The sequence below is a fragment of the Corvus hawaiiensis genome, chromosome 30, assembly GCF_020740725.1.
Source record: "Corvus hawaiiensis isolate bCorHaw1 chromosome 30, bCorHaw1.pri.cur, whole genome shotgun sequence".
Classification (NCBI taxonomy): domain Eukaryota; kingdom Metazoa; phylum Chordata; class Aves; order Passeriformes; family Corvidae; genus Corvus; species Corvus hawaiiensis.
Window position 1 is genome coordinate 14,756,646 of NC_063242.1, and position 24,685 is coordinate 14,781,330.

The following is a 24,685-nucleotide window of genomic DNA, read 5'->3' on the forward strand; positions in this document are numbered from 1 at the left end:
ATTATAGTGATTCTTTATTGACTCAGCACTATCACAATTTCATATTTGGGAGAAATCTCATTATTTCCTATTTTAAAAACAATCCCTATGGATCCTTCTGCCAAATAAGATGTACATGCATTTCTGACAGACAAGATTTTATTTTTAATGATCTTGCAGTGTTAAAGCTCCAAGGCAGAAGGCAACAGTATATTGTCATCTCTGATACGCAGTGGTTTTATATCAGAAGAGTTTTCTTTCCCTTTTCTTTCTTTCTTTCTTTCTTTCTTTCTTTCTTTCTTTTTCTTTCTTTCTTTCTTTCTTTCTTTCTTTCTTTCTTTCTTTCTTTCTTTCTTTCTTTCTTTTTCTTTCTTTCTTTCTTTCTTTCTTTCTTTCTTTCTTTCTTTCTTTCTTTCTTTCTTTCTTTCTTTCTTTTCTATACAGAGATAGTTGAAGCATCAAAATGCAAAACCATTGCCAGTGACTATTAATTAGGAATTGACTCTCTTGAGGAAAATGCTTTTGTTAATTGACCTACTGCTTCATAAAAAAGGTGGAAAACAGCAGAAGTGAAGATAGCAGTGGAGAATAGAAAGACCTTGGTCCTCTGTGGGCCTGTCAGGATGCTGGCAGAAACTTAGGGTGGGAGGTAACTTCATCACCACCCATCAACACAACAAAATGGCATCATGAGAGCTCCTTCTACACAAATGAACCTGACAAGACTTGGCTATTATTTGGTTAAAGTTGTGTTATCTTTTTTTCTACTGCATTTGGGACCTGTTTTTACTGTGAAACAGAAATGTTGTGGGGAATTGGCAAAGGAAGAAAGTCTAATTTCTTAAATATTGTCCAGGTTCATTTTTCTCATTCGCTTGAAAAAATGTAAAAAGTAACACCTATGGCTCAGTAATTACCATGCGTTATACATTACTACCAGTGGAGCAGTGGAGGTAGCAAACAGCCTGGTAAAAGCCCCAGAAGGAAGGGCGGAAACTCCTGAGCAGAAGTGGCAGCCCTGTCCTGGTGCCAAACACCAGCCAAAGTGGCAGCCTGGAAGTTTACTGCCCATGCAAAGGCAGAGCAGGCAAGCTTGGCAGTTTCATAGTCAGACTCTCTGATAGTTCTTTGTTGCCATCCTGAGCTTAAGGTAAATCTGTCACCAAGATATATTAGAAACAGCCAAAACAGGAACTGATTTTGTTTCCTTTTTCAAGTGATACATTGTTTGGAAATTCTTGTGCGCTAAGAAGCAGCTGAGCTAAGAATCTTTTGGGAGAATACTCTGCTAAAAATGGAAGCTGCCCCCCTCATTCTGAGAAAGCAGCCCACAGTACCTGGGCAGGAAAAGCACTGCTCACATCTCAGCTCTGTGCATCACAGTGAGCCTCTATAGCTCAGCAAATACTTCTAAATGTACCACCCTCACAACAGTGAATATTTTTATTAAATTTTCCTTCTGAAGAGAAGCTCAACGATTTTTCTCAAGATCTGAATGTACTAATTCTCCCACCTCTCCCCTCTTCAATGTGTAAAACAAGAGCTTTTATGCCATCAGCTTTGGAAATGAATTCTTGTGGGTTTTTTGCTGATCTATTTTCATGCTGGTTCAGAAACAGTACATCTTCTGTGAACTGCCATACACGACGCTGAAGCACCTGGCACCAGGTTTTACACAAATGCTTCTAACAGTATCCCATGGCAGGTAGCTAGAGCTCTCTCTTCATTGGGGTGCCATCCATCACTAACCAGTAGCTTTGAATGGCTGGTTTAATATTAATATATTGATCTATCACTTCAGTGTTGTCGAATCACTCTTCTCTCTCCTATGCATCAAATACTGCAGTCGTTACATGCCAAGGCACAGTGATGAACTAATTGTGAGCATGCCAACATCAAGATATTTTTCTCTCCGATAAATACAGACACCCACGTCTCATCACCACAGCTGATACATTACCAGCCAAGCCTGCTGAGAAAATACAGCAAGAGGTTCAGTTCCTTTGTCCTCACAGTGCCTACTGCATGGGCCCTTGTACTGGGACAACTGGAAATCCAAGAGGCAGCTAACGCGGCAAAGCTTTGGTCAGGCTTCGGGTGAGGGCTTTCAGACACCAGGATAAAATGCATAAATAAAGTCCCTTTTCTCTTTGTCATAAATTTCCTGTTTCATTAAGCACCTCAGCTGTTCTTTACAGGTGTTGGACACAGGGGCTGTTACCTGTTCGAGGCGACACTTGAGTTCAGTCATTTCCACCTCCCAGGCTGCCTTGTGCAGGGCATACTGCTGCTGGAGCCCCTGGCGCTCCCGCTCCTCGTCCCGCAGCTCTGAGCGGAAGTCATCCAGCAAACCCTTCAGAGCGTTCAGGAGCTTCCGGTTTTCACTTGCCTGCCACAACAAAGCAAACAAAATGCTGTCATTGGATGCTGGCTTTAATCTCCAGTTTCATTTTTTAGGAGCAAAAATGACTGTGTGTCCTCTGCATGGAAGAGGAAGTGCCTGGGCTAACTTTTGCATGAGAAAACCAAGAATAGCAATGCCTTCTCTGTCTACAGGCTGCTCAGGAAGTGGTTGAGTCACCATCCCTGAAGGTATTTAAAAGATGTGTGGATGTGACACTTTGGGATGCGGTTTAGCGGTGGAATTGGCAGTGTTAGGCTTATGGTTGGAGTTGATGATCTTAAAGGTCTTTCCCAACCTAAATGGTTCTATGATTCTGCGATTCTGCAATTCTACTTCTCATTAGCTCTAGTGCTGATGCTTCCTGAAAGCCAGAGATACTTAAGTCATCCTGAAGAAGGCACTAGGCATCTTTCTGGACTGAGGACATTACTAACTTTTTTTTTAATACTGTAAACGAAAGCTAGAGTATCGTTCCTGAGGTTGCTGTCTCACATATACAGTCATTGCTCAGTATCGAATCCCAAATATTTGTAAACTACATATAAAGAAAGGGGATTGATCTTCAATGCTTTTGTATTATCAGATAAAATTCTTTTGGGAAATAAAGTGAGGTTTTGAGATGAGTATCTCTGCTAAGGTATTTCAGTAGTCTGTACTTTGTATTCCTGCTCCACGCCAGGCAGCTGCACCCAGGTTGTCTTTGCAGCAGCACCCTTCTTGGTACCAAAGGCTTGAAGGCCAGGGAGGCCACTTGCCCTCTTCCAGAGGGGATCAAAGATCAAACCCCCACCCATGTCTTGTTGAGAGTGTCATGGCCATACTGAAAATGTTGTCAGAGCTCTTTTGCTAGCCAGAAGCCAAGAATGGAGCTAAATTAAAAGCCTAGCCCAGAGCTGATATCACATATTCTTACTCAAATCTTATTTTTTTCCCCTTGGTTTTGGCATTTACTTTCTGCAGATTCTCTGGACACTTGCAAAACCTGTCATTTTTATGTTAAATATCAAAAAACGTTTTCTAAATATTCGTTCTGAATGAGTAAAAGAAAAGGTTTCCCACCATTTTTTTTAGAGTCATTGAAACAGAAAACAGAAATATATAATATTATTTATTTGTCCAAAATTTAAATCAAATATTCCCAATAAGCTTCTCAAACACCAGGGAGTAGCCAGAGATTGTACATGACAAGTTATCCAGATTAGAAAATATTTTAGTGAAAATTATTCTTGACTAGCAGGCACAGAATGGACAGAGAAATGGGAGAGCTTACTCAACAAATTCAGCATTTAATCACCTGGTTCTCATGAGTGTGTTAACTTCACTGGGAAGGCCTGACTCAGATTAGCTGTCTCCATCCTTGCATGATAGTGTAATTGACTTTATTTTCCATTTGTTTTCCCAAGTGAAGGCTTCCTGTATTTCCTCTTATCTGGTATTTCATGAAGTAACTACATGGGGGCTTCTTTGAAGACAAGTAAACAGATGTACACAAAAATCTAAATAATTGTCATGTGCTTTTTTCAGTGGCAATACTTACAAATTTTTATGCAGACAACTAAGCTGACTTCATATGTTCATCAGATTTTTGGCATCAGTGAACCCACCTCACCCATTTTTGTAATCACTGATCAAACATGCCAAGGTGCCTTTTTTCTTTAAAAAACAAACAAATGTGGTCTACTTTTCCCAAGCTATTCAATGCATCAGCAAAAGTATGCTAGATGTAGGGAAATGACTGCAGGTGCTCATTCACTGACCTATCTGTTTGGGCTAATGAAATGTGATGGTGTACAAGATGGGGTTTTGCAAGAAATGCACCCACAGAAGCAGAATTAATTCCATTAACATTTAATGCCAATTAGCAGTTTCCTGCTATCCAGCAGCAGTCTCCATCATGCATATAAGATCACCTACTATTCAATATGCAATGAGATTTTATGTTTCCACCATGCATTTTCATTCTACTACCTAATTAAGGCTAAATTCTCCAAACATCTCAAGCCCCTTGTGTAATAATCAGAATGAGAACTCCTTTGAAGTTTTGCCATTAATGTCATAACAGAAGCTGCTGGGTACTGAAGGCATCAAAATCTGGTCTCATCCTCTTTGAAAACCTCAACTCCAAATGTCTGTGAAGTGCTTTCGTTCAAGAACCATGTTCTGTGTTTTCTGGTGTGCTGTATAAATCTTTCTCTGGCAAAGCAGTCAAAAGGTTCCACAAGAGAAATGAGGGAGAAGAAAAATAAAACCAAATGACACTAAAGCAAGTTACATCTCTCATTCCTGTGCATACATTTGATAATTTTAGGGTCCTATAAAATTTGGTTTGCAAAGAAAGAAGATATGGACTAGCACATAAAGGAGACAAAAGAGCCTCATTGCAGGTTTGTAGCCTGCTGGGATGAGGGCATTTCTTATTTCTAGAGGCATTACATCAATGTCACTGTTATGAGACAAGTACCCCAGGTGCCCCCTGGCTTGCTGGGATTTTAATTACCTTGCCAATATAGATCCAATTTTGGTTACATACTTTGTACTCATGCAGAGAAGTCTCTTCTGCATGACTTTGTATTTACAGTCTGAAGTTGGAAAAGTCTGTGAAATCATTTTTTTCTGTTTTGCCAAACTGGAGTGGTTTTGGGGAACAGAGAAAGTACTTTTGAGAGAATGTGCTCTGAAATACAATATTTACATCTAGACATGCTTTAGATTTTGTTGTCAAAACTGCTGAACAGCATCTTCATAAGACTAAGTCCTGTAAATACAAAACGAGTACTGTTATAGTCTTCCCCTTCCTTTCAGGCATGTTGCACAGCAGAAATTTGGCATGGCTGTGATTCTCTGGACAGTCTCCCATGCAAGGAGATGGCTCTTTAGCACCTTAGCTGCTTCTAAAATTTAAAGCTTAGAGGAACCTCACTGATTCACAACTGATCCAAGACAAGATAATTACAAAGGCTTTACAAAAGTTTAAAGCCTTGTATCCACAGCTCTGGATTTATAGAAAAAACAGCTGACAACGAGCAGAACCTTTATGTAGCAAACTCCAATTAAATTCCAGGACATTGGAGCATTTACTAAATTGAGTCAACAACAGAAATGGGAGCATTCAGCTCTAGAAAAATTTTGGACAAGAGCAGCTGTTTGCAGTTTGGTTCTGCTTTAATCACAATTAATTTTTCTCTGAGAATTTCACTTGAGAATTTCACTGAAGACTTTAGCCACAGCCTGGTATTACAAGCAGTTTAGTAGAGCAGTCAATTAAGAACACAAGGTCAGGAGTCTAAACAGCAAATGAGAACCTGTGTTTTTTTTCTGTCTAATCACAGATCTAGGCAAAAGATAAGCTGGATCTTGTTGCAACTCATTTTAGTATATTTAGGGCTTAATGACTATTCCTTTGGGCTTTTCTCTTAGCTAAGCTTTGAAAACAAACATTGTATGAGTGAAAAGACATCAAATTGGGGATTTTCTTTACACCTCTTCCAGCAACAACACTACTGTATTGTTTTTGATGCTTTTTCCACTGGACCACAGATGTGTACATTCTTTTCTCCTTACTTATCTTACAACATCTAACAGGCATCTCACCCTTTATATTCAACTGAAACAAAGCTCTTCCTTTATCCACAGGCTTGTTCTCCCTGATCTCTTGCCATACACATAGAAACACTGCCTTTCAGCAAGCTGTCCTCTGCTGTGCCCCCAGTCCAACTTACCTGTTTGTCTCCTGCCCATGATCAAACTTCCAGCCTGGCTCTTAACCTTGCCTGACTCTTTCTGCTGTGTCCCCCAGCTACCAGCCAAGGGACAATGCCATGCAGGGAAAGATGAGTTGACTCCTCTCAGAGTTCCCATCTACTCTGCCTCTCATCAACTAACCTTTTTTCTCCCCTTTCTGCTCTGCCATGCCTATATCCCTCCACACGCTGGCCACATAAAAATCCCAGACAAGCCGGATTGGTATACTTTCCACCAAGCTGAGTATCTCAAATCACAGTAATATAAAATTAAAAGTTGCGTGTTGAAATTAAGGCCTCTGGGTTTATAGTTTTTCTCAAAATAATTCCACTTTCCAGGCAGGGTAAAACAGTCAGCAGCAAGCGTGCAGGCTGAAAATACAAGCCATCAAATATTAACATTAAATGTTAAAAATAAATATGGGTAACCTCAGGTTGTCATAAGCCCGTTATTTTTTCTGACCTAGTTATCTCAGCCACTCCTAGACTAACTAAATATTTCATTCCTCATGTGAAGTAAGTGCTGATGCATTTCATCTTGGAGCTTGTCAGGTAGATGCAGAAACTTTGGGTTCTCCTGGGCAGGTACAAACCTTGGAGACTTCCAGCTGCACCACTCACTCCAAATTCCCTGTATAAACAGTGTTTTTTTCCAGCTGTGGGCTTAAGGAACCTGCAGAAAACCCCTCAAAACTCAGTGTGTTTTTCAGCACATCAGTGCTTGTGAGAAGATGCCCTAGCAAGCGTAGGCAAAACAAATAATAGTGCTTAAAATAAGGAATATTTAGCAAACCCATTCATTCTTGCTGTGTTGAAATAACAGTTTTTCCTGGTTGGAAAGCAAGGAATCTGTTTTATCTTGACAAGTTCATTTGGATATCATCACAATTCATTATCATGAGGGGTACCAAGATGTGGTCAGTTCCTACAGATCATTTTTGTAAGCAAGATTAGCTGGAACTTCTGTGATGTAAATAAAAATGAATTATAAGCAATTTGTTGCCAATTTCTGCCGCCTTAATTGAGAACAATGCCTAAGCAATGATTATTTCAAACAGTACATCATTCATTTGAATGTTCTTGGTTATTTTAAGAGATCTATATGGAAGGTTAGTACATGACAGAGTTTGTACAGAAACAGCATTTTGGTATATATTTATTTTACTAATTCTAGAATAAATCAGTCTACAGATGGAATGCAGTTAGACATGTTCAAGAACATCTCTTCCATGGCCTTCTACAGCCTTTATCAGAAAAGAGCTTGCTGAGAGGAAGACAGGGTTGGCAGCAAGATGGAACCTTTCCAAATGCCAAATTGAGCAAATGAATACTAACTTGGTAGCACACTTCACAGAAAATAATAGTAAGAGAATATCCTTTTTATGTGATAGAGGCTTCTGTTGCCTGCTGCAACATATAGGCAGTAAGCAAACAGGTTGTCCACAATCATGAGAGTCAGGGGAATTCAAGGTGAAGAACTCAGATGCAAAGAGGCACACACTCCCCAGGCCCTGCAGTGACTCCAGCCAACTGTTGTGATCATAGGGAGTACATATTTGCCTGAGAGCTGTCACTGTGGAGCAGGCTCCCAAGTCAAGGGCCTGGATAGAGAAGGGACATCAGGCATACAGACTGAAGACTTTTTTTTCCTTGAATTTTTTTTTCACATAGAATTCTAGCTCCATTCTATATAGGATTGCAAATAAATCCGTGTAACAGGATCCTCTCATATGAACAGTTTCCATTTTAAAAATATAAGAAATCTGTCTCCATTGAATGTTTTTTATTTGTATTGTTAGGATGGTTAGTTTATTAAATGTAAAAAGGAAAAAGCTAGGATATATGGCAGTGCTCTGACACACAGTCAGGGCACAGGATATGCCAGTGAAAAATTGGCATGATTTGCTTTTGGGCTTTTAAAAACAAGCCCAGTGACAGGAAGGAACTTTTACATTGTTTTCCCATCATCTCTAAGGGAAACATTAAATACATGTGCTACTTTCTTAAATTATTTAAGGGAAATAAAATCACATGTTCTTGCTAAAAGCTTGACAGCAGAGTACAATAGGTATGCTCAGACAAGAGGAGCATGTAAATTCTGCAAACCATCACATTCTGATAGATGTTTCTGGGCAAACAGCCACAAGAGGAAATAGGATTTTTCACTGATAGCATCTGTCAACAGAAGAACAGTAATCACGTGGCTCATGATTAAATTTAAATATAAATATAATGGATGAAATTCACTCTAATTGCTGTGTAGCTAGAATTGTTTACACAAATATGATTCTAGGTGATTTAACACAGCAGCACAGAACTCTCTCGAAAAATCCAGAGTTTCCATTCCCAGGGCAAGATATATGAATGGTGTAGTACCTGCTTCTGCTGCTGCAGTAATTCTGCAGTCTGCAGCTGCGGTCCATGATCAGTGCTCTCCGTGGTGGGACGCTGGGAGAAATCTGTCAGTGCAAACACAACATCCTCTTCCTCCTCCTCTCTCTCTGCATCATTTGCCTTCTGCTCAGACTGAATGCCCAAGTCTGGGAGGGCCTCAGGGTGCTCGATCTAGAATGCAAGAGGGAACACAGAACACGCTTTTGCCATTTACCTCTGGGGCCAGAAATCTATGGAAGGACCAAGGGGAAGGGACTGCATCTCCATGGTGGCATATATTGACTTCAACTCAGGCTACAGAACTGATCTTTGGGTGGTATATGACATATTGCACATGTGAACACAACACTCTACAGGCCTGTAACACGGGATCTATGCACCTGAGATGGGTGTAATGTCATATGATGGATATAATCCATCACACATTAATCAAAAACTAAAAGACACTGGTGTATTGTGTGATGAAGCAATGGAGATTAGGAAGTATCCAAATCTATCACTTTATTTTCTGCAAAGCATGAGTAAAACGTGACTCCAATTATGACTAGAGCTGGGCGGATTATAAATTAACCAGACAAAAATCCTGAACAGTCAAGAAATGAAAGCTTTTTGGTATTAGAAGATGAGCCAGTTTACACAGAAGCAAATTAATGCTGCTGAAGTAAAGTAGAAGAAAATTACTTCTAAGTAGTTACTAATCTCTTGTTTCTGACTCATATTACCACAGCAGATGAAAGTGAAGATGTTCATCCACCCTTTATCTAAGAATACAAAACATTGGAGTATTCAACTTAAGCATACTCTGACCAGACCTGAAAGGTTACTTGTACTGCCAAATGCAGCAAACCTTGAAAAACACTAGGCACACAAAAGCATCAACAATACTGAGAAAAATTACTTTGTTGCTTACCACATGGCTTCAGAATCACATGAACCTGCAAAACAAATCTATTGTTCTCAAGAATTTAGTATAAAATATCAGAATGGGGAAACACTTTATTTTTTTTTCTTTAGCTAAGAAGCAAACGGTAGTTCTGGGTGTGCAACTCAACACTTCCTTCACAGTGAGTGTTGGCTGGCAACCACACCCCTGCTGAGATGTGTCAGCTTGGGGATTCCAGGTTGTCATGTACTTCTGAAATTCCTGATCTTGATTTAGCCTCTACTTGGAAAAGCACCGTGATGACGACTGGTGTACTGCTGCTGACGGCGATAGACGCATGTATGGAGAGGGGGAACAAAAAAGGATGATTCACTGTGAGTTCCCACAAGAAGCTGTGTAATTCTCCTGTGAGCACAGAAACAGAGCTTCCCTCCGTCTGTATTGCTGAAGGCTTTGTAAGGAACACACTGTGCACGGGATGAGAAAAACAACAGCTCAATCCATCTAAACAGATTTGACTCCCTCACCTTGCTAATGTGCTTTTTTGCTTTCAAAAAATTACTCAGGAGTCATATCTCTGAGACCTAATTAATTTTGCATTTGCTATGAGAGAGTTTTTCAGGACCAGCTGTTTGTACTAGTTGAGGGTTTCCATTTAAAGATGGGTGATCTGTAACATATCATGCAGAATATACTTCAGCATAAGCCAACTTAAGCTTTCATGTTTAATTTGAATCCCCTTTCAACATATGTGCAATTTTAAAACTGCTGATGCCACATCATATTTCAAGTCTACACTTAAAGAAGGGACATCCCAGCACTCATCTGGGTTGTTAAGGTGGGACACTTACCTCTAATGTGTCCTCCCCTTCATCCTCCATTCGCTTGCCTTGCCGCCAGTGTTTCAGCAGCCACTTCAGTTTGACATACAGGAGAAAGGTGTCCTGCTTGAAATGCCTGAGTTCTTGCTGCAGCAGATTTTTCTCCTGACTCCAGGTCTTCTCTTCCAGTTTGTTCTGCAAAGTCAAGCTCTGCACTTCCAAGTCTTTCCTCCGCAGGGTCTGCATATGCTCCTCCTCCAGCTTTAATGGAATAACAGGCAACATGTCAGTGGGGTGGTGTCCTGGGGCAGTCTCCAGGACTTGTACTTCATTGGGTGAGACAAACTGAAATCTCTAATTTTCACCAGTAGTGAGTAGCTATTGAGTTTGGCTCAGTAAACTCAATAAGGAAATTAGAGGATAGCACATGGTAAGTTTTGCTTAGATAACCATATGAAAGTAACCTGCCATGGAAGTGGATATTTACTTCAAAGATGTACAACAGCTCTGATGCTGGTTGAACATTTTATAGTATTCATATTTTCCTCCCCCTCTTGATTGTATCTCTGCAGTAGGTTCCCAGCACAGCCACCAGCCCACACTGCTGCACATATCACACACACTAAATGCATTTGCAGCCATTCGTACAAGGTGGGATCACAGCTGCCCTTTAGACAACCTGAAATATTTTCCTTGCAACTTCTCTCCAGAGCCACAGACTCAATCCTTCCACAGTGGCTACGTCTCCCTCTGCCTCTAGAAGGGCAACACTTCTGAAGAAACCACTTCCAGTACTTCAGATACAACAATTGCTCCCTCACTTCTCGCAGTTCATACTTGAAGGCATCTGAATGATACCACACTAAACAGTCTCTCATTCTGGCATGACTACCTGGGACACAAGCAGGAACTGAAGAGACAGGAACAGATTGTAAGTCAGCATTCGACATGTCTCAGCCTTAGTACTAAAAACACCAAGAAGAGCTCATTCTTTAGAGGACACGTATAATTACACCTGTTTCAATGCAAGCCCGCCTGAAACATCATTCTTTAAACATGACCTCTCCCCCAATATATAAAAATCAAACTGCGGCATGACCTGAACCCAAAAGCACTTGTACAAGTTAGTTGTACAACATCTCATATTGTGCATGGATGAGAAAATGTTTCCACTTCAAACAAGCGGTGGCTTCTTCATTGATGAAGAAAATGCAGATGGAAAATGAGTACAGAGTCACTGTTTACAGGTGCCAGTTTCTGTTGTCCATTCTGCAGAACAACAGCCTCCCTTTTTCCTGACCAGTTCCATAGATGAAATCTGTGAAAGCCATGGTACACTAATGACCACAACAATCCAAACCATTGGAATGCACCCTGCAACAAACAATGTTCACATAAGAATAAAGAATATTTCAGGGACTAGGACTACCTAGCAATAAATACTGCTAAGAAATATGTGTTTGATTTTCATGGCAGCATTCAGATGCTTCTGAAACAGGCTACCAGTCCATACTAGACAATTTACCAAGGACTTGCCTGCCATCTAAATGATGTGCTCTGGCATAATGTAAATGTTTACCATCTATGCTACTATGTCTTAACAAAAGTTCACAATTAAATTGAAGTTATTTACAGTAGTTGCTAGTTTAAAGGTGTTTAAAATGAAGCTTAAAAGTAGTGTGGAACAAAATTAGTCATAATGGCCTGAAACGCATACACACAACTCTGAATAACACTCATGGAGATTGTACACTGCTAGCACACATTAATTTGATGTCATTAAACATTCCTAAAAGTGAAATAATAAAAGAAAGGCTGATTTTAAATTTAATTTTTACAGGAAGAAATAAGTAGATTTGATGATGATTCTTCCACCAGATGAAGTTATGGTTAAATACAGCAAAAATCTGAGTAATTTTCACCAGCAATCCTGGAAGCTAATAAAAAAAGTACATTATCAACAGGATGGGCATAATCTGGAAGAAAAATGAAGAATCCAGAAGATGCTTTTATTCTGCTATTTCTGCTGGCTGTCAACATGAACAGCTAGCTTTGATTTTGGTGCATTTGTCATTGTTTTTACAAGCTGTTATATTTCAAGTCCCTGTGTCATGAATTCTTGCAGAAGACCCTAGTGGAGGTAGATTTATAGAGTATTATGCTTTTTCAATGGATAGCAATTGCAAAAGAAAAGAACTTTAAGAGGCAGGCATAGCTTCCAAAAAGCTTTCACAGCCAAGGCAACTAGGAAGGAAATCAATTGACTGGTTGCCTTCAAAAGCTCCAGTGGAAAGCTCCTGTGGAGATCAACTGAAAATTGAAGTTAGTTATGAAAAAACTGAGAGATACCACTTGGGCATAAAGAGATTAGTTGGCACAAGGAAAAATTCTTTTCAGTATGCAACAATTATGCTGAATTTAGTCTATAAAGTAAATTTAAAAAGAAAACTTCGGTTAAGAGCCAAACAGCCTGCAGAAATTAGCAACAGATTTTTTTCGCTCTAGGAGCTAGAGATCACAGAATGATTGACTAATCTGTTCCAGCCTTCAAAAGAGCAGGGGGAGCTCATGTAAAAAAATATGATTTATTCACCAGTTATTAATAAGAAGATTGGAAGCATTGAATACTGAGAAATACAAGAATGTCCTGATTTGTTTCTCAGCTATGTGTGCATAACAACTCCTCTAACTTCAGAGAAGTGCTGGATTTTCTTTGGGCTAGGAGAAGTCAGAATAAGGTATAGAGCTGAACTGAGCTCCCAGGGATCAAATGCACCCTTCTCCAGCTCACGGAGAGCTGAAGGGTGACAGAATTCTCCATGCAGTATTTCATGTCTCTACCACAATTTCCCCTGCAGAGGGGAGGACAAAACGCTCCACCAAGCAGAGAAGCCAGATTTGAAGTGGCAAAAGAGGCTTGAGTTGAGATTTCCCCAGATTCCAGATTCTTCATTTACTCAGACAAGATCAGACAGGCACAGGCATCAGGACACAAGTTCCCACAGTCCTGACAAACCAGGCTCACATCACACATGATGGTCATGCGTCTCTCCCAGCATGTGGGTTTTGTATTTACCTGGATGATCCTTTCTGTAAACTTTTCTTGTTCCTCTCGGTGAAGTCTTGTCTCCTGCTCAAGCTGAGCCTGAAGCTCCTGTATCGATACATTCTGTACAGGTAAAACATGGGAATCCCTGAGCTGATCAGCAGGACAAAGGGATAGGTTTAGCAGAAAATGTGTCTCCGGGGTGTAAAAGAAAGGAAAAAAGAAAAAGAAAAGAACCGCAGGACAGACATCTGCACAACTCAGGGTTATCAATAGTTAAAACCAAAGCACAGTGTGCAAATAAATAGCAATGCCCTTAATCTGTGTGGGAATTTCCTGTGTGGCTTCTGGAAACTAAAGCTGGGATGCTGATGTTACATATTGCATATTCTCTTCAGGCCTCTGCTCTGGGTTTGCACTCGAATAGCTGAGACTCCTGTTTGCAGGATTACGTGTTTGGTGGTACATTTCTTCATCATAATACAAGCTATAAAATTTTAACATCTCTGCACAAGATTAATCTAATGCATGTATATTGTACCTAATTACTTACTCATTGGCAACAGTTTTGATTGGGCAGTTAATGGGATAGCATTTAGTAAACCAGCTAAGCATACCTAAGGTCACTTTCTTCAGATACAAGACAGCTCTTTGCACAAGACAACTTCATGCTGTGATTTCTACTCAAAATAATTACTACAAAAATGTCACAGTGATAAGCTGTGTGAGCCTGATATCTGACCAAAATAATTAAGTATCCCCCCTTTCAGGTCCAATACTGTTTTAATCTTAATACCTTCAATTTCATGTTCTCATTAAGTTTGGCATCCCATCAACTTCACTCCTGAAAGTTACTTAACTCAGAAATAAAGACCCAAGAAGGCAGAGTCAGATCTCATTATTTATACTACGTTAATTAATCTTGTGGCATTTATACTGCTGATCAGAACTTTCTGTGCCCTTCACTTTGTGTCTCTCACATTGGTGCTAAAACTGATTTATCTGTACAAAAGCAATGCTTGGCTGGGTGCCATCCTCTTCACATGTGTGACCACAGAAAACACTACAGCACCAAACTCTTACTTCCCAGAGCAAAGATGTTTTTAAAGACAGGATTGCTTCAGGCTTCAAAGCGTAATCCCAAATTCTCAGCTGGCCCATGTCCTGCATGCTCCAACCTCAGCAGCTGCAAGAACATAAGGAAGGTCGTGGGACTGCTCTCCTGGGCTGTGTTGCCATTTCCCTGAAGCATCGGCCCCGGCACCCGCCCCCTCCCCAGGCACTCGTCCCACTTCCCAAGAGCAAAGCCAGCAGCTGCTGCTGTTCAGGCCACACAGCCCTTGTTGGAACATTTTGGTTATTCACAGTGTATTTCTCACTGGAACAGACACTCCTCACTCCTCTTCTAGGGAAAAATGAGATAAGGCAAATGGAAGTATCCCAAAAACCACCTGCAGGACCATACTCTGCTGAAAATCAGAAGAGGACCTACATATACTTTCTGGGCCCTATCAGTTCCTTCTTTACTTGAGTCATTTATTGACTTGTGCATGTCTGTTTTGTACCTGAGGAAAAGACACTTCCATCCCTCTGAAAGGTACACATAAAGTGACTAAGAGAACATTATCTGCCTTATCAATTTCATCTGTCTCTGTAATGTGTCTGCAGACATTTTGTAGTGCAAAAGGTCAAAATTTGGTCTCACAAGTAATTTGAAAAGAACTTCTTGTGATGGGATTTGTCAGTTTTGCACAAGCATTTGTAAATTGTTAATTCTCTCATGCAATAAAGGAAAAATTACTTTCATCAGGACTTTCTGCATTACTTTATTCTGATCAGGCTTCTTTAGGAAGATGGCAAATAAAAAACAATGTATCAGTTAATTAATGCATAATTTAAAAAAAAGAGTCTGTTCCTTCCCTCTATGAATTCAAAATTATTAACTCATCCAAATTTTTAGTAAATATGTAGCCCATGCAAAGCCAAGTTTCAGGGAACTTGGGTGCTAGGATTACATGGTAACTGTTGGAATTACTGAAAAGAAATTAAATGTATCATAAAGGCAGATGCAGTATCACGGGCACACTGCGTGAAAATCACGTCACAACTGCTTTGCCTCTTTAAGGACAATACATTTTTGTAATTAAAGTTGAAAAGCAGCTAGTGCATGAATGCAGAGCTGCACACCTTTTTCCTTCCAATGCAACCTGAGAACTCTTCCTAGTCTATAATTAAATACAATGCCATTTCTACCAGATGCACTGGGATATCTGCACTCTTCAAATAATGGGAGGTAAGGCTGCCTAAGTGCCTAATAGATTGCTGCTAAACAATCTATTAGGATAGTGAATGAATAATATTTAGAAATGTATCATGTAATATTTGTGTATGCAGTTCAGGTACCTGGTACTGCACTGATGGATGTCTGTATGTTTATACGTGGAGATCAGTCCCCTATCATACAATCAGCAGGGTATAGCATGTGGCACAACTGTGGTTTTGTTTTGTTCTGTAAAGCAACACTACTACAAAATGGACACAAAAGTTGATAACCTGTTATATTCCGTTCTTTGTTTCCTTTGTTCTCATTAAGGAATGCTACACAAATGGAAAACAGCCCGAATATTACAGCCACCACACAATGTACTGACACCACAGAACAGACACAAACTCACTACAACCAGACATACAAACACAATACCATGGGAACTACGAGCTAGTGCTACTCTACCACAGCACCACAGAAACAGCTGCACTCATCCACAGCTCAACACCGACTAATGGTTTCCCATGTACCCCAGTTATTGCATTACCAGATGCACCTCCACTCCTGTGCCCTCAGACAGGCACTGCCAAATCCTTCTGCTCAGTCCTTTTATCTCACCTGTTATCACTCCAGAGCAAGCTAATCCATGCCGGTGTCTTTACCTCAAGAGGACGTGCAGAGAAAAGTCATCCATGCCTGGGGACTTCGCCACTGCTCCCTCACTGTACTGACCCCTTTTCTCCCCTCTCAGTGTTCACAGCTTTTCAGGTTACTTTCCAGCTCACACAATCCCACATTTCTGCCATGACTTGTATTTACAAGATTGCCATCCAAGACAAGGCTGGGTTTTACTTGTCTGTTTTCTCCATTTTACCGTAGCTAATTACAATCTCAATTCGCCTGCAAACTTAATCAATTTATATGCAACAACCATGAACATGAAATTTCATGGAATCTTTCTCTTAAGCTTTTTTTTTTCCCCAGAAATGATCAAACAAAATAAGGCCTGAGGAGCCAGGGTAGAATGAGGCTCTCCAGCATTTGCGTGCAATTCCAAGGAAGTCAAAAGATGAATATTTTATGCTCCTCCTCTAAAGCTACATTATAATGCTTTGATATTTGGATCTTACATTTGAACACATAGTTTAAAAATTGCTACTTTTTCACACTTTGACAGCTGACCATTGCATGCAACAATCACAAAGAAAGTTCCAGTGCCTTTTGCAATGTTTTTTACATGCAATTCACATCTAACTGAATTTGCAGAGGCTGATTCTGAAGATGTACTCTTCTTCTCACCCCTTAAAAATAGATGACATATATTCCATTTGCTAGTGTAGAATAGGCAATAGGCAGCTGTGTGATTATTTGTCTATGCTTATATGAAAGTTCCCTGAGTTTGGGAAAACACAGAACACTTTGCTCCAAGTCTTTAAAAATCCATCTCATTATATGGATAGTATACAAAGCCTCACCAAGTTCAGTTAGGACTCAGATATCCAGATTTACATCATAAAGGGTCTTTTAAGCCATTATATTGTCAACCTCTACAGAACATTACATAGCAAGAAAGAATACAATACATCAAAGTAAATTATTCTTGCTTCCCCTAATCTTGGTGGGAAGGAATAATCACAGCATCAGTTTATCTTTCTTCTTCCCACAACTTTGCATTGGAGGAATAGTGGACGTAAGACATACAACTTTCTATGTGGTCCCTAGCTGTTGTTGTTCTGTTTGCTTTTTTTACCAGAAGAAAAAAAGTCACAATGTGTAAACCATTCACTGTTTCCTTTCTGGGAAAACAAAATCTTTAACCAGAGAAATGGGTGTGCAAATTTTCAGCACATGACTGGGACCTGCTGCAAAAACCATACAGCTGAAAGGCTCTCACATGGAATTATGAAAATTGCACAGAAACAGCACTAGTTAAAAAATAGAACATTCAAAATGCAGATCAAAATTCTCCTCATATGTCCAAAATGGATCCATACAGAAGTTTTGATTCAAAGCAGGTAGTAAATTGACTTACCTAACTTGCACATCACTGCATCTGGTTGGTCCACGCTTAACCCAGTAATTAACTTAGAGTTATACATTTCATATCGGAGTAAGTAAGGAAAATGGGCAAACATATTAAGAATGGCTTAGAAGAAATTATTCTTCAGTGTGTGCTATTCCTATTTTATTACTAGACCTTGAGGAAAACTTGTTGTTTAAGACATGCTCTCACATTCTCCAGACTATTTGCTTTTATTTTAAATCTCTGGTGACAATTCACCCCTTTTACATGAGTTCCTTTCAGTGGTTCTTTTTCCACAACCTATGAGTGTCAGAGATTTTATGGTATTTTTCTGCACAGAACCAAATGTGCAAGTCTTTAAAAGCCATGTATTAAAATAATCAAAATCTGAAATGCCAAGTGCTTTTGCCTTTGATATATACTTGTTCAGGTAAAGGCAGAACTGATATTCCCTGAAGGAAGAGAACTAGGAGATACAGCTCCAAATTAAAGCATCAAATATCAAATACAAGCCATATCTGGTCATTTGAAAGAGTGACATTTTTCTTCTTCAGAATGTCTTCTGAATAAACAGGAGGAGACTGCTTAAGAAAACTGCCTTTCGTTTATGGATATTCCACTGGTAAAATTCACCAGATGAAAAATTATTTACAATTTTCCCACTGCTTTCCATTTGTTGCCATAGGATGTTTGCTCCATGTTACCTTTTTCAGTTCTCCTGTTTGTTTTAGTCGTGGCAATTCTTACTAGTTCACCTGCTTTTTCCTTGGATAGTAAAGAATGATCTCCCCCTCCCACCATAACAGAGCGCTGCTAAAATCATGAATAATGGATCGAACATCCACTCCAATGGGCTCCAGCCTCCCACAACAGCAGCTGAAAGGCTTGTTTCAGCAAGAAAACAAAGCCTTGCTCTTAAGGCAATTTCAAGATATAATTTCCCTTGGACTGGGGCTCTAACCCACCTCCTTAACATGCAAACACATTCTAATAATATTGTTGCACTAACAACTGCAGTGCAAATCCCAAACAATGGCAGATGTTTACAGTTAGGCTACGGGGTAGTTTCAAGCACATGTCTGTCTGCATTTATTGTATTTAATCAAACCATTAGGCTCCCACAGTGCTCATTTTTAAAAATAGAAGAAATTGCTATATGGAAACTGTTTGGCATTGCTTGTGAAAATTTTAATTTAAAATTCAGCTTGGAAAAAAAAAGATAAATGGGCTTGCTTGAATAAAAAGAAAACATTTTCCTCAGCGAAATGAAATGTGCTGTTTTCATGCTGAATGTCCACACACAGTAAGAAGATCATCAATCAATGTTGTCCAGTGGCCAGTATGTACATTTTCACTCCTTAAGTCAAAGCAGATAAAAACTCATGTAGTCATACCCACTGTGGGCATTAAAAGGTTTGAGTCTCCATTTGAAACTTCTGTGGTAATAAAAAGACCCCTTTGGTATTTGAATAGTATTTTTTCCTGCTCATTCATCTGGAACAAAAAAAATTAGCAGTTTTTGCTAGTGGAGTGTATGAAATAAAAAAAATTGTATTAAAATAATTAAATTGAATAATGAAACTAAAATGAATAATGAAATTAAAAATGACAACTTCCAAAATTATTTTGATAAATCTGCTTCACTTAGGTTTGACTACTACAGATTTTAAGATTTCCACAGGCTGCTGACCCACTGAAAAGTTTTAGCATAAAGCACTGTAATATTCTTTGTCACTTAAGTAATTGTGACTGAAAAAACACCTTAGTCTTTCACATTTTCTCAAGTGAGACTCTTTGAGCCCCAGCCTTGCTCATATTTTGAGCACATCAGGTTCTAAACTGGTTATTCTCTACCTTTGATTATAATTACTGGTTTGTTCTTTGTCAGGCTATGGTGTGAAAACTGTCCATCCTCTGTTCAAGCACAGTTTGCTGTACATATCTTATACATCATCCCATCCTGGGAGAGGGAAAAAAAAAGGTATTGTGCCAAAATTAGCCAAATCCCTAATCCTAACAGAGGCCTTACATATACAGACCTTAATATGAAAACAACACTGATCTAAGATAACGGGGAACCAATAAATATGACAGAATTTAAACAGAAATATTGTAATGAAATATTGCTGGAGTAATTTTCTGACCCTATCTACCATAACTATGGAGCAATAACGATTTCTGATTGCAAAGGGATCCGTGCTGAACAGCAAGATTTCTCTACCTCATCAGCCCCTTTCACAGGTGAGGAAGAATTACTTTACCCTTCAGTGAGAGGCTTATGGTGTCCTGGATTTATCAGATATCCTTCCTGAGGTCTTTTATCACTGTTACAAGTGAAAAGTTGGAAAAGACGCTGCTAAACAAATTTATTGTTCTAATCCTACCAAAACTCTGTGCTGTCAGGATATTTTAAACCAAACCAAACAAAACCAGCAAAGAATTACCTGTGTTAAGATGAAGGGCCACCCTTCCTTTTAATATTCAAGACATCACCATGCTGTTTGGCTACCAGCTGCCCTGAAGTTTTTATCTTCCTACCCCTGGTTTCTAGGTCTTGCAATTGTTTACTTGCAAACCCAGCTGCCCCAGCCAGCACCCAGACTCAGTTAGGGGTTTCAGATATATTAAGGCTTCTTCGTGTGTCTATAGAATTAAAAACATGTTAAAACTCATCCCTCACTAGAAGCTACTCTAATCATCACAGTTTCAAGAATTGGCTTCCCAGAGGCCAGCAGAAAAGTTTCTCACTGCTCCAAGCCCACCTTTATTGAGACAGAGCAGAATTGTTTTCTTCATGACCAATTGCAGTGTATGGACAACCGTGCTCATGAGAAAGCAGCTAAGGAGGTGTTTACTGAGGCAGACATGGCCTCTGCATGAATGAAGATTCAAATAAAAACTGGTTGATGTTTTTGACAAATGGAAAAGTACTCAACAACCCAAACAATGGAGAATTATGCTTTAAATAAGCTTTTTTGGAAACTGCAGGGTGGTGTATTCCCTGTTGAGAATCACCATGCACACCAGCATTTACTGACAGGAAAAATGCAAAGCAATCTCTATCTGTAGACTTTCCAGATTTAAGGTGAAATCTGGAAGCATGATTGAATATCAGGGATTACAATATCTTCTGGACGTCTTTCACTTCTATACTCAGTTGTAGTGGGTCCCTGAGCTGTACTTTCACCCTTGGCAAAGCTACTGGGAGCAGGGTGATGACTTCAAAGTTAGGACCAATTTGCTTCCATGGAACTGCACGGGGCAAATGAGATCAACCACAAATTTCACAACAGGGGTGTCATATTTGATCTAAATTGCTCCCCCAGCCCCTGGCTTCTGCTACTCATCTCCTGGCTAAGGCAGCAGGAGGCAGTGAGTACGATGGGCTGCTTTGCTGACCTCTAGACTGAAACAGCCCTTGTCTCCTGGCCTGTAGAGTTTAATGTCTCCATCAGCTCTGCGGTGTGGGTCGGTGGTGGCTCGCTGGTGGCGAATCTCTTGCTCCTCTCCACGATCTTGTTTGAGCTGCCACTCCATCTGATCCCTCAGTTTGGACTGTTAGGTGCATGGGCGGTTTATAACAAAAAAACAAAAGGACAGGAGGGAATAAAGAAAACAAAAATGGGTAAGGTAGACGACTGAAAAACTACAAGACAAAGAAAAGCGTGAACAGAAAAAACAACTTAAATACAGTGGCATAAGAAAGTGAAGAGAACAAAACCAAAATGAGGATGAGCAAAATGATGGGCTGAAACATCTGAAAAGCAAAAAAGAGAAAGAGAGGAAAAAAGAATGCAAACACTGGTTATGAGGCGCATGCAATGAGGATGCATGAGTCAAACCAACAGCAAGCATACAAGTCATGAAGGATATGGGACACAAGGCTCTTCCTTCCTTACTTGTGCGGTGCAGAAAAGCCATATCCAGTGTGGCAGTTGTGGCAGTTTAGACATGCGCCCATGGGCAACGCTTTAGGCAAGGCAGTCCTTCGCTGGCTACAGAGCTTCTCACTCGCTGCTCGGTTAGGGGAGTGAGCTGTAAGCAGGCTTTTCAAAACACATCACTTAGAAAACTGCATTTGGTTGGGTTCTTTTGGCAAGGCTTTTGAGAACATGCCTGACCCTTTTACAAGAGAGCATAATAAAGACCTCCTCACATTTCTTAGCAAGGCTTCTAATTTACATTCATCAGAATTTTTTGTTTTAATTAATCACCTCTTTCATGGGGAAACACTGCTGTTACCGACAAAAAGAAGACAGATCTCTTTAACACCAACGGATTAGCCTTTTTGCCACGAGGAACCGCCTCTGAATCAAAGGAGTTGTGCAAATAAATAAAAGAAAAAAAACCTATAAAGTGTTTGTTTAACATTACACACTTAATACACTGCGGGTCTGAAATCATAACAAAGCAGCTGTGAGGAAAATTAGCTCTAGGGTAGCAATTGCCAGAAAGAAAGAGAAACGATAAACAGAAAGAAGGCAAATAAAAAGCTGACCTACCTGGAAGTCGGTGATCAATTCCTTCCCCAGGTTACCAATGGGAGAGTCTCGGGACATGGATGTCATTGTGGATAGGAAACTGGAAGACTCTGTGAGATGGGGAAGAGGAGAGAGGTCCTCCATCTGCTCCTTAAGGCCCTCTCCAATGTGATCAACCTTTTCCAGGAAGGTCTGAAGCTCCTTCCGGAAAGCTTTCATCCTGGAGTTGACGGTGTCCAGTAGCTCTGGTTCATGCTTATCTTCTCCCCTTTCCTCTCCACTTCTGAAATCCTGCTCAGTGGACGGGCTGCTGGTTACATGCACCTTTGCATCATAAATCAAGCTGTCTGTATCGGTGATAAGGCGCTCCACAGTCCTTTCAAGTCGCTCAGCCTCACGTTTGATGTTAATTAATGACTCGGTGTCCTCTTTCACTCTCAGGAACTCGGCAGAGCACAAGTCGCTGACTTCTGATGGCTTCCCACTCCCAAAACCCGAAGTCTTCTCATACACTTCTTCCGAGTCACTCTCGCCCCCAATGGGCCCCTCTCTCTTTGGCTGTGGTGGACGACCATCTTCACTATCGCTCTCTTTTTTCCCAGCGTCACTGTCAGCGTCGCTGTCCCTGGGGCTGGAAGTGCGCAGGCCCAGGTGAGAGGCAAGATCATAACGCTGGACGTTGGACATCAGGACCCTGTTCTCATACTGGAGCTTCATCACTTTCCCACTCAGCTCATTGATTTGTGACCTGGCCGACTTCAGCTCCTCTTGCAAGGTCCCACCACCCTTGGATGCTGTGTCATCCAACCAGCCTGGCTCCTGGCCTGGCTCAAACTTGAATTTGTTCAGCTCATTCGTTAGCTGCTTGTTGTGATCCTCGATTTCAGAGATTGACCTCCTCAGCAGCTCTGCTTCCTCTTCCACAAACTGCAGGTGCCTGCGCAGCTCTGTGGCTGACTCCACAGAGTCTCCGTAGGGCGAGGTAGGAATGCTTGAAACGTGGTCCCTGCTGAGACACTCTTTTTCATATTGGCACCTCATATCCTCCATCTCAGCTTTAATCCCCCTGTTCTCCACCTCCAGTTCCACTATTTTTCTGCCCAGTATGTTGGCTTCCTCCTCCACCAACTTCAAACGAAGCTTCAGCTCAGCCTCCCTGGTGCTGGGTGGGCCCCCTGCTTCCCCAGTAGGCAGGGGACTGTCCACGTCTCCATAGACGGACTTGTACTTCTGGAGCTCCTGCTCCAGTTCATCCTTCTCCCTCCCCAGTTTAGCCATCTTCTTACGCATCAGTGCTGCCTCCTCTTTGGCAAACTGGAGCTGGCACTTCAAATCAGCACTGTCCTCCTGCCAGGAATAATCACCCCCCGTCCCAAGATTATATTATAATAGAAGCACAACCAGCAGCTTATTTTCCAAAATCTCCACCTCCCCATCCTCTGAGCTGTATCTGTTAAGTATGCAAACAATACACAGACAGAGCTGCGCAAACCACAGAGTTGACACATTTCGTGGCTTGGTCTTGGTTAAATTGGCAAAGCAGCTTGATCAGAGTTAAAGAGGGAGGAAAAAAAAAGTGTGCTTGTGCAAGTGTTCAGTGATGCAAGAGTGCCAGCACAATGTTTTTTCTCAAATGCTGAGCAAATTTTGTGGAAAATAATGACTCAAATGAAAAGGCTCCATGATTTGCTGGCACTTTTTGTTCCATTTACCTTTAATGACTTGTTCCCCTTTAGCATCATGGAACAAAGACTACTCAGATTAATTTGCTCATCATAATCTCAAATTTTGGGCTCCTTCAGCTAGAACGCACAACAAAGGTGTGCTGAACTGCGTGGTTGCCTTGAAACGTGAAGACTTTAATTATTGTGATCTCACGATGCTATGAAATAGACGGAGTTCCTAACTTGCTTTCCAAATAGGAAACACACTGTTGTCTCTACTGCTGTCATTATTAGGACAGAGCAGATTGTGATCTGTTTCTGGGATGAACAACTGTTCACACGGGAGATTGGTGAAAACATGTGAAAAAGGGAAGAAAAATTCATTAAACCGTGTTTACATCCAAATCCATCCCATGTGAAAACCTGCATTTTTCAGGAAGTACCAGGGTGTTGAATGACTGTTAGGGTTTTTTGTGTGTGTTGGGCATTTTAAAGTACTGCATCTCATCTCAGATGAAAACTCCAGTGTGTATTGTGCTGAAATAAGAGACAAGGTTAAGTAAATTCTAAGCCAATGAACAATTTCTTTGCATGAATTGCTTTCATGAATTGTCATGGAGATACAGGCACTTGGCCTCAAAAGAGACACATTTATCAGCATTAGCAGTATAATGGAAGGCAGGCTTTGAAAGATGATCTCTTGAGACAGCAGATTTTATCGTTGTTGGTAGGCCATGTGGACATATGTGCAATTATATATGGAAACTTCATTTTGGTCTCCAGAGCACTCTTATCTTTCAAAAGCACCATTTTGTTATAATTCCTAATAATGGAAGCCAAATTCAGAGGAAAACATGACTGACTTTAATTGTTCACTCAGATCAGGCTGTGAAAACAAAAATTACAAAACTAATTACAGCTCAGCAATCTGAGGAAATGTTTTAATTTCTATAGCACACATCCTGGCACATTGGTCTTCTATGT

The 24,685-nt window shown here is 40.4% G+C and overlaps 1 protein-coding gene across 3 annotated transcripts in view; it reads right to left on the minus strand.

Moving 5' to 3' along the window:
* The window catches only part of MTCL1 (microtubule crosslinking factor 1), a 48,833-nt gene that overhangs the window by 19,528 nt on the left and 4,620 nt on the right, over positions 1-24,685 (minus strand). For all 3 annotated transcript variants that reach the window (XM_048289568.1, XM_048289567.1, XM_048289569.1), the window contains 6 exons: positions 22,059-23,384; positions 20,956-21,111; positions 13,298-13,390; positions 10,252-10,482; positions 8,500-8,688; positions 2,201-2,368 (listed from right to left, as the gene is read on the minus strand). In XM_048289568.1, the coding sequence (XP_048145525.1) occupies positions 2,201-2,368; positions 8,500-8,688; positions 10,252-10,482; positions 13,298-13,390; positions 20,956-21,111; positions 22,059-23,327 (2,106 nt within the window). In that variant the 5' untranslated portion in view covers positions 23,328-23,384. The remainder of the gene's footprint in view (positions 1-2,200; positions 2,369-8,499; positions 8,689-10,251; positions 10,483-13,297; positions 13,391-20,955; positions 21,112-22,058; positions 23,385-24,685) is intronic.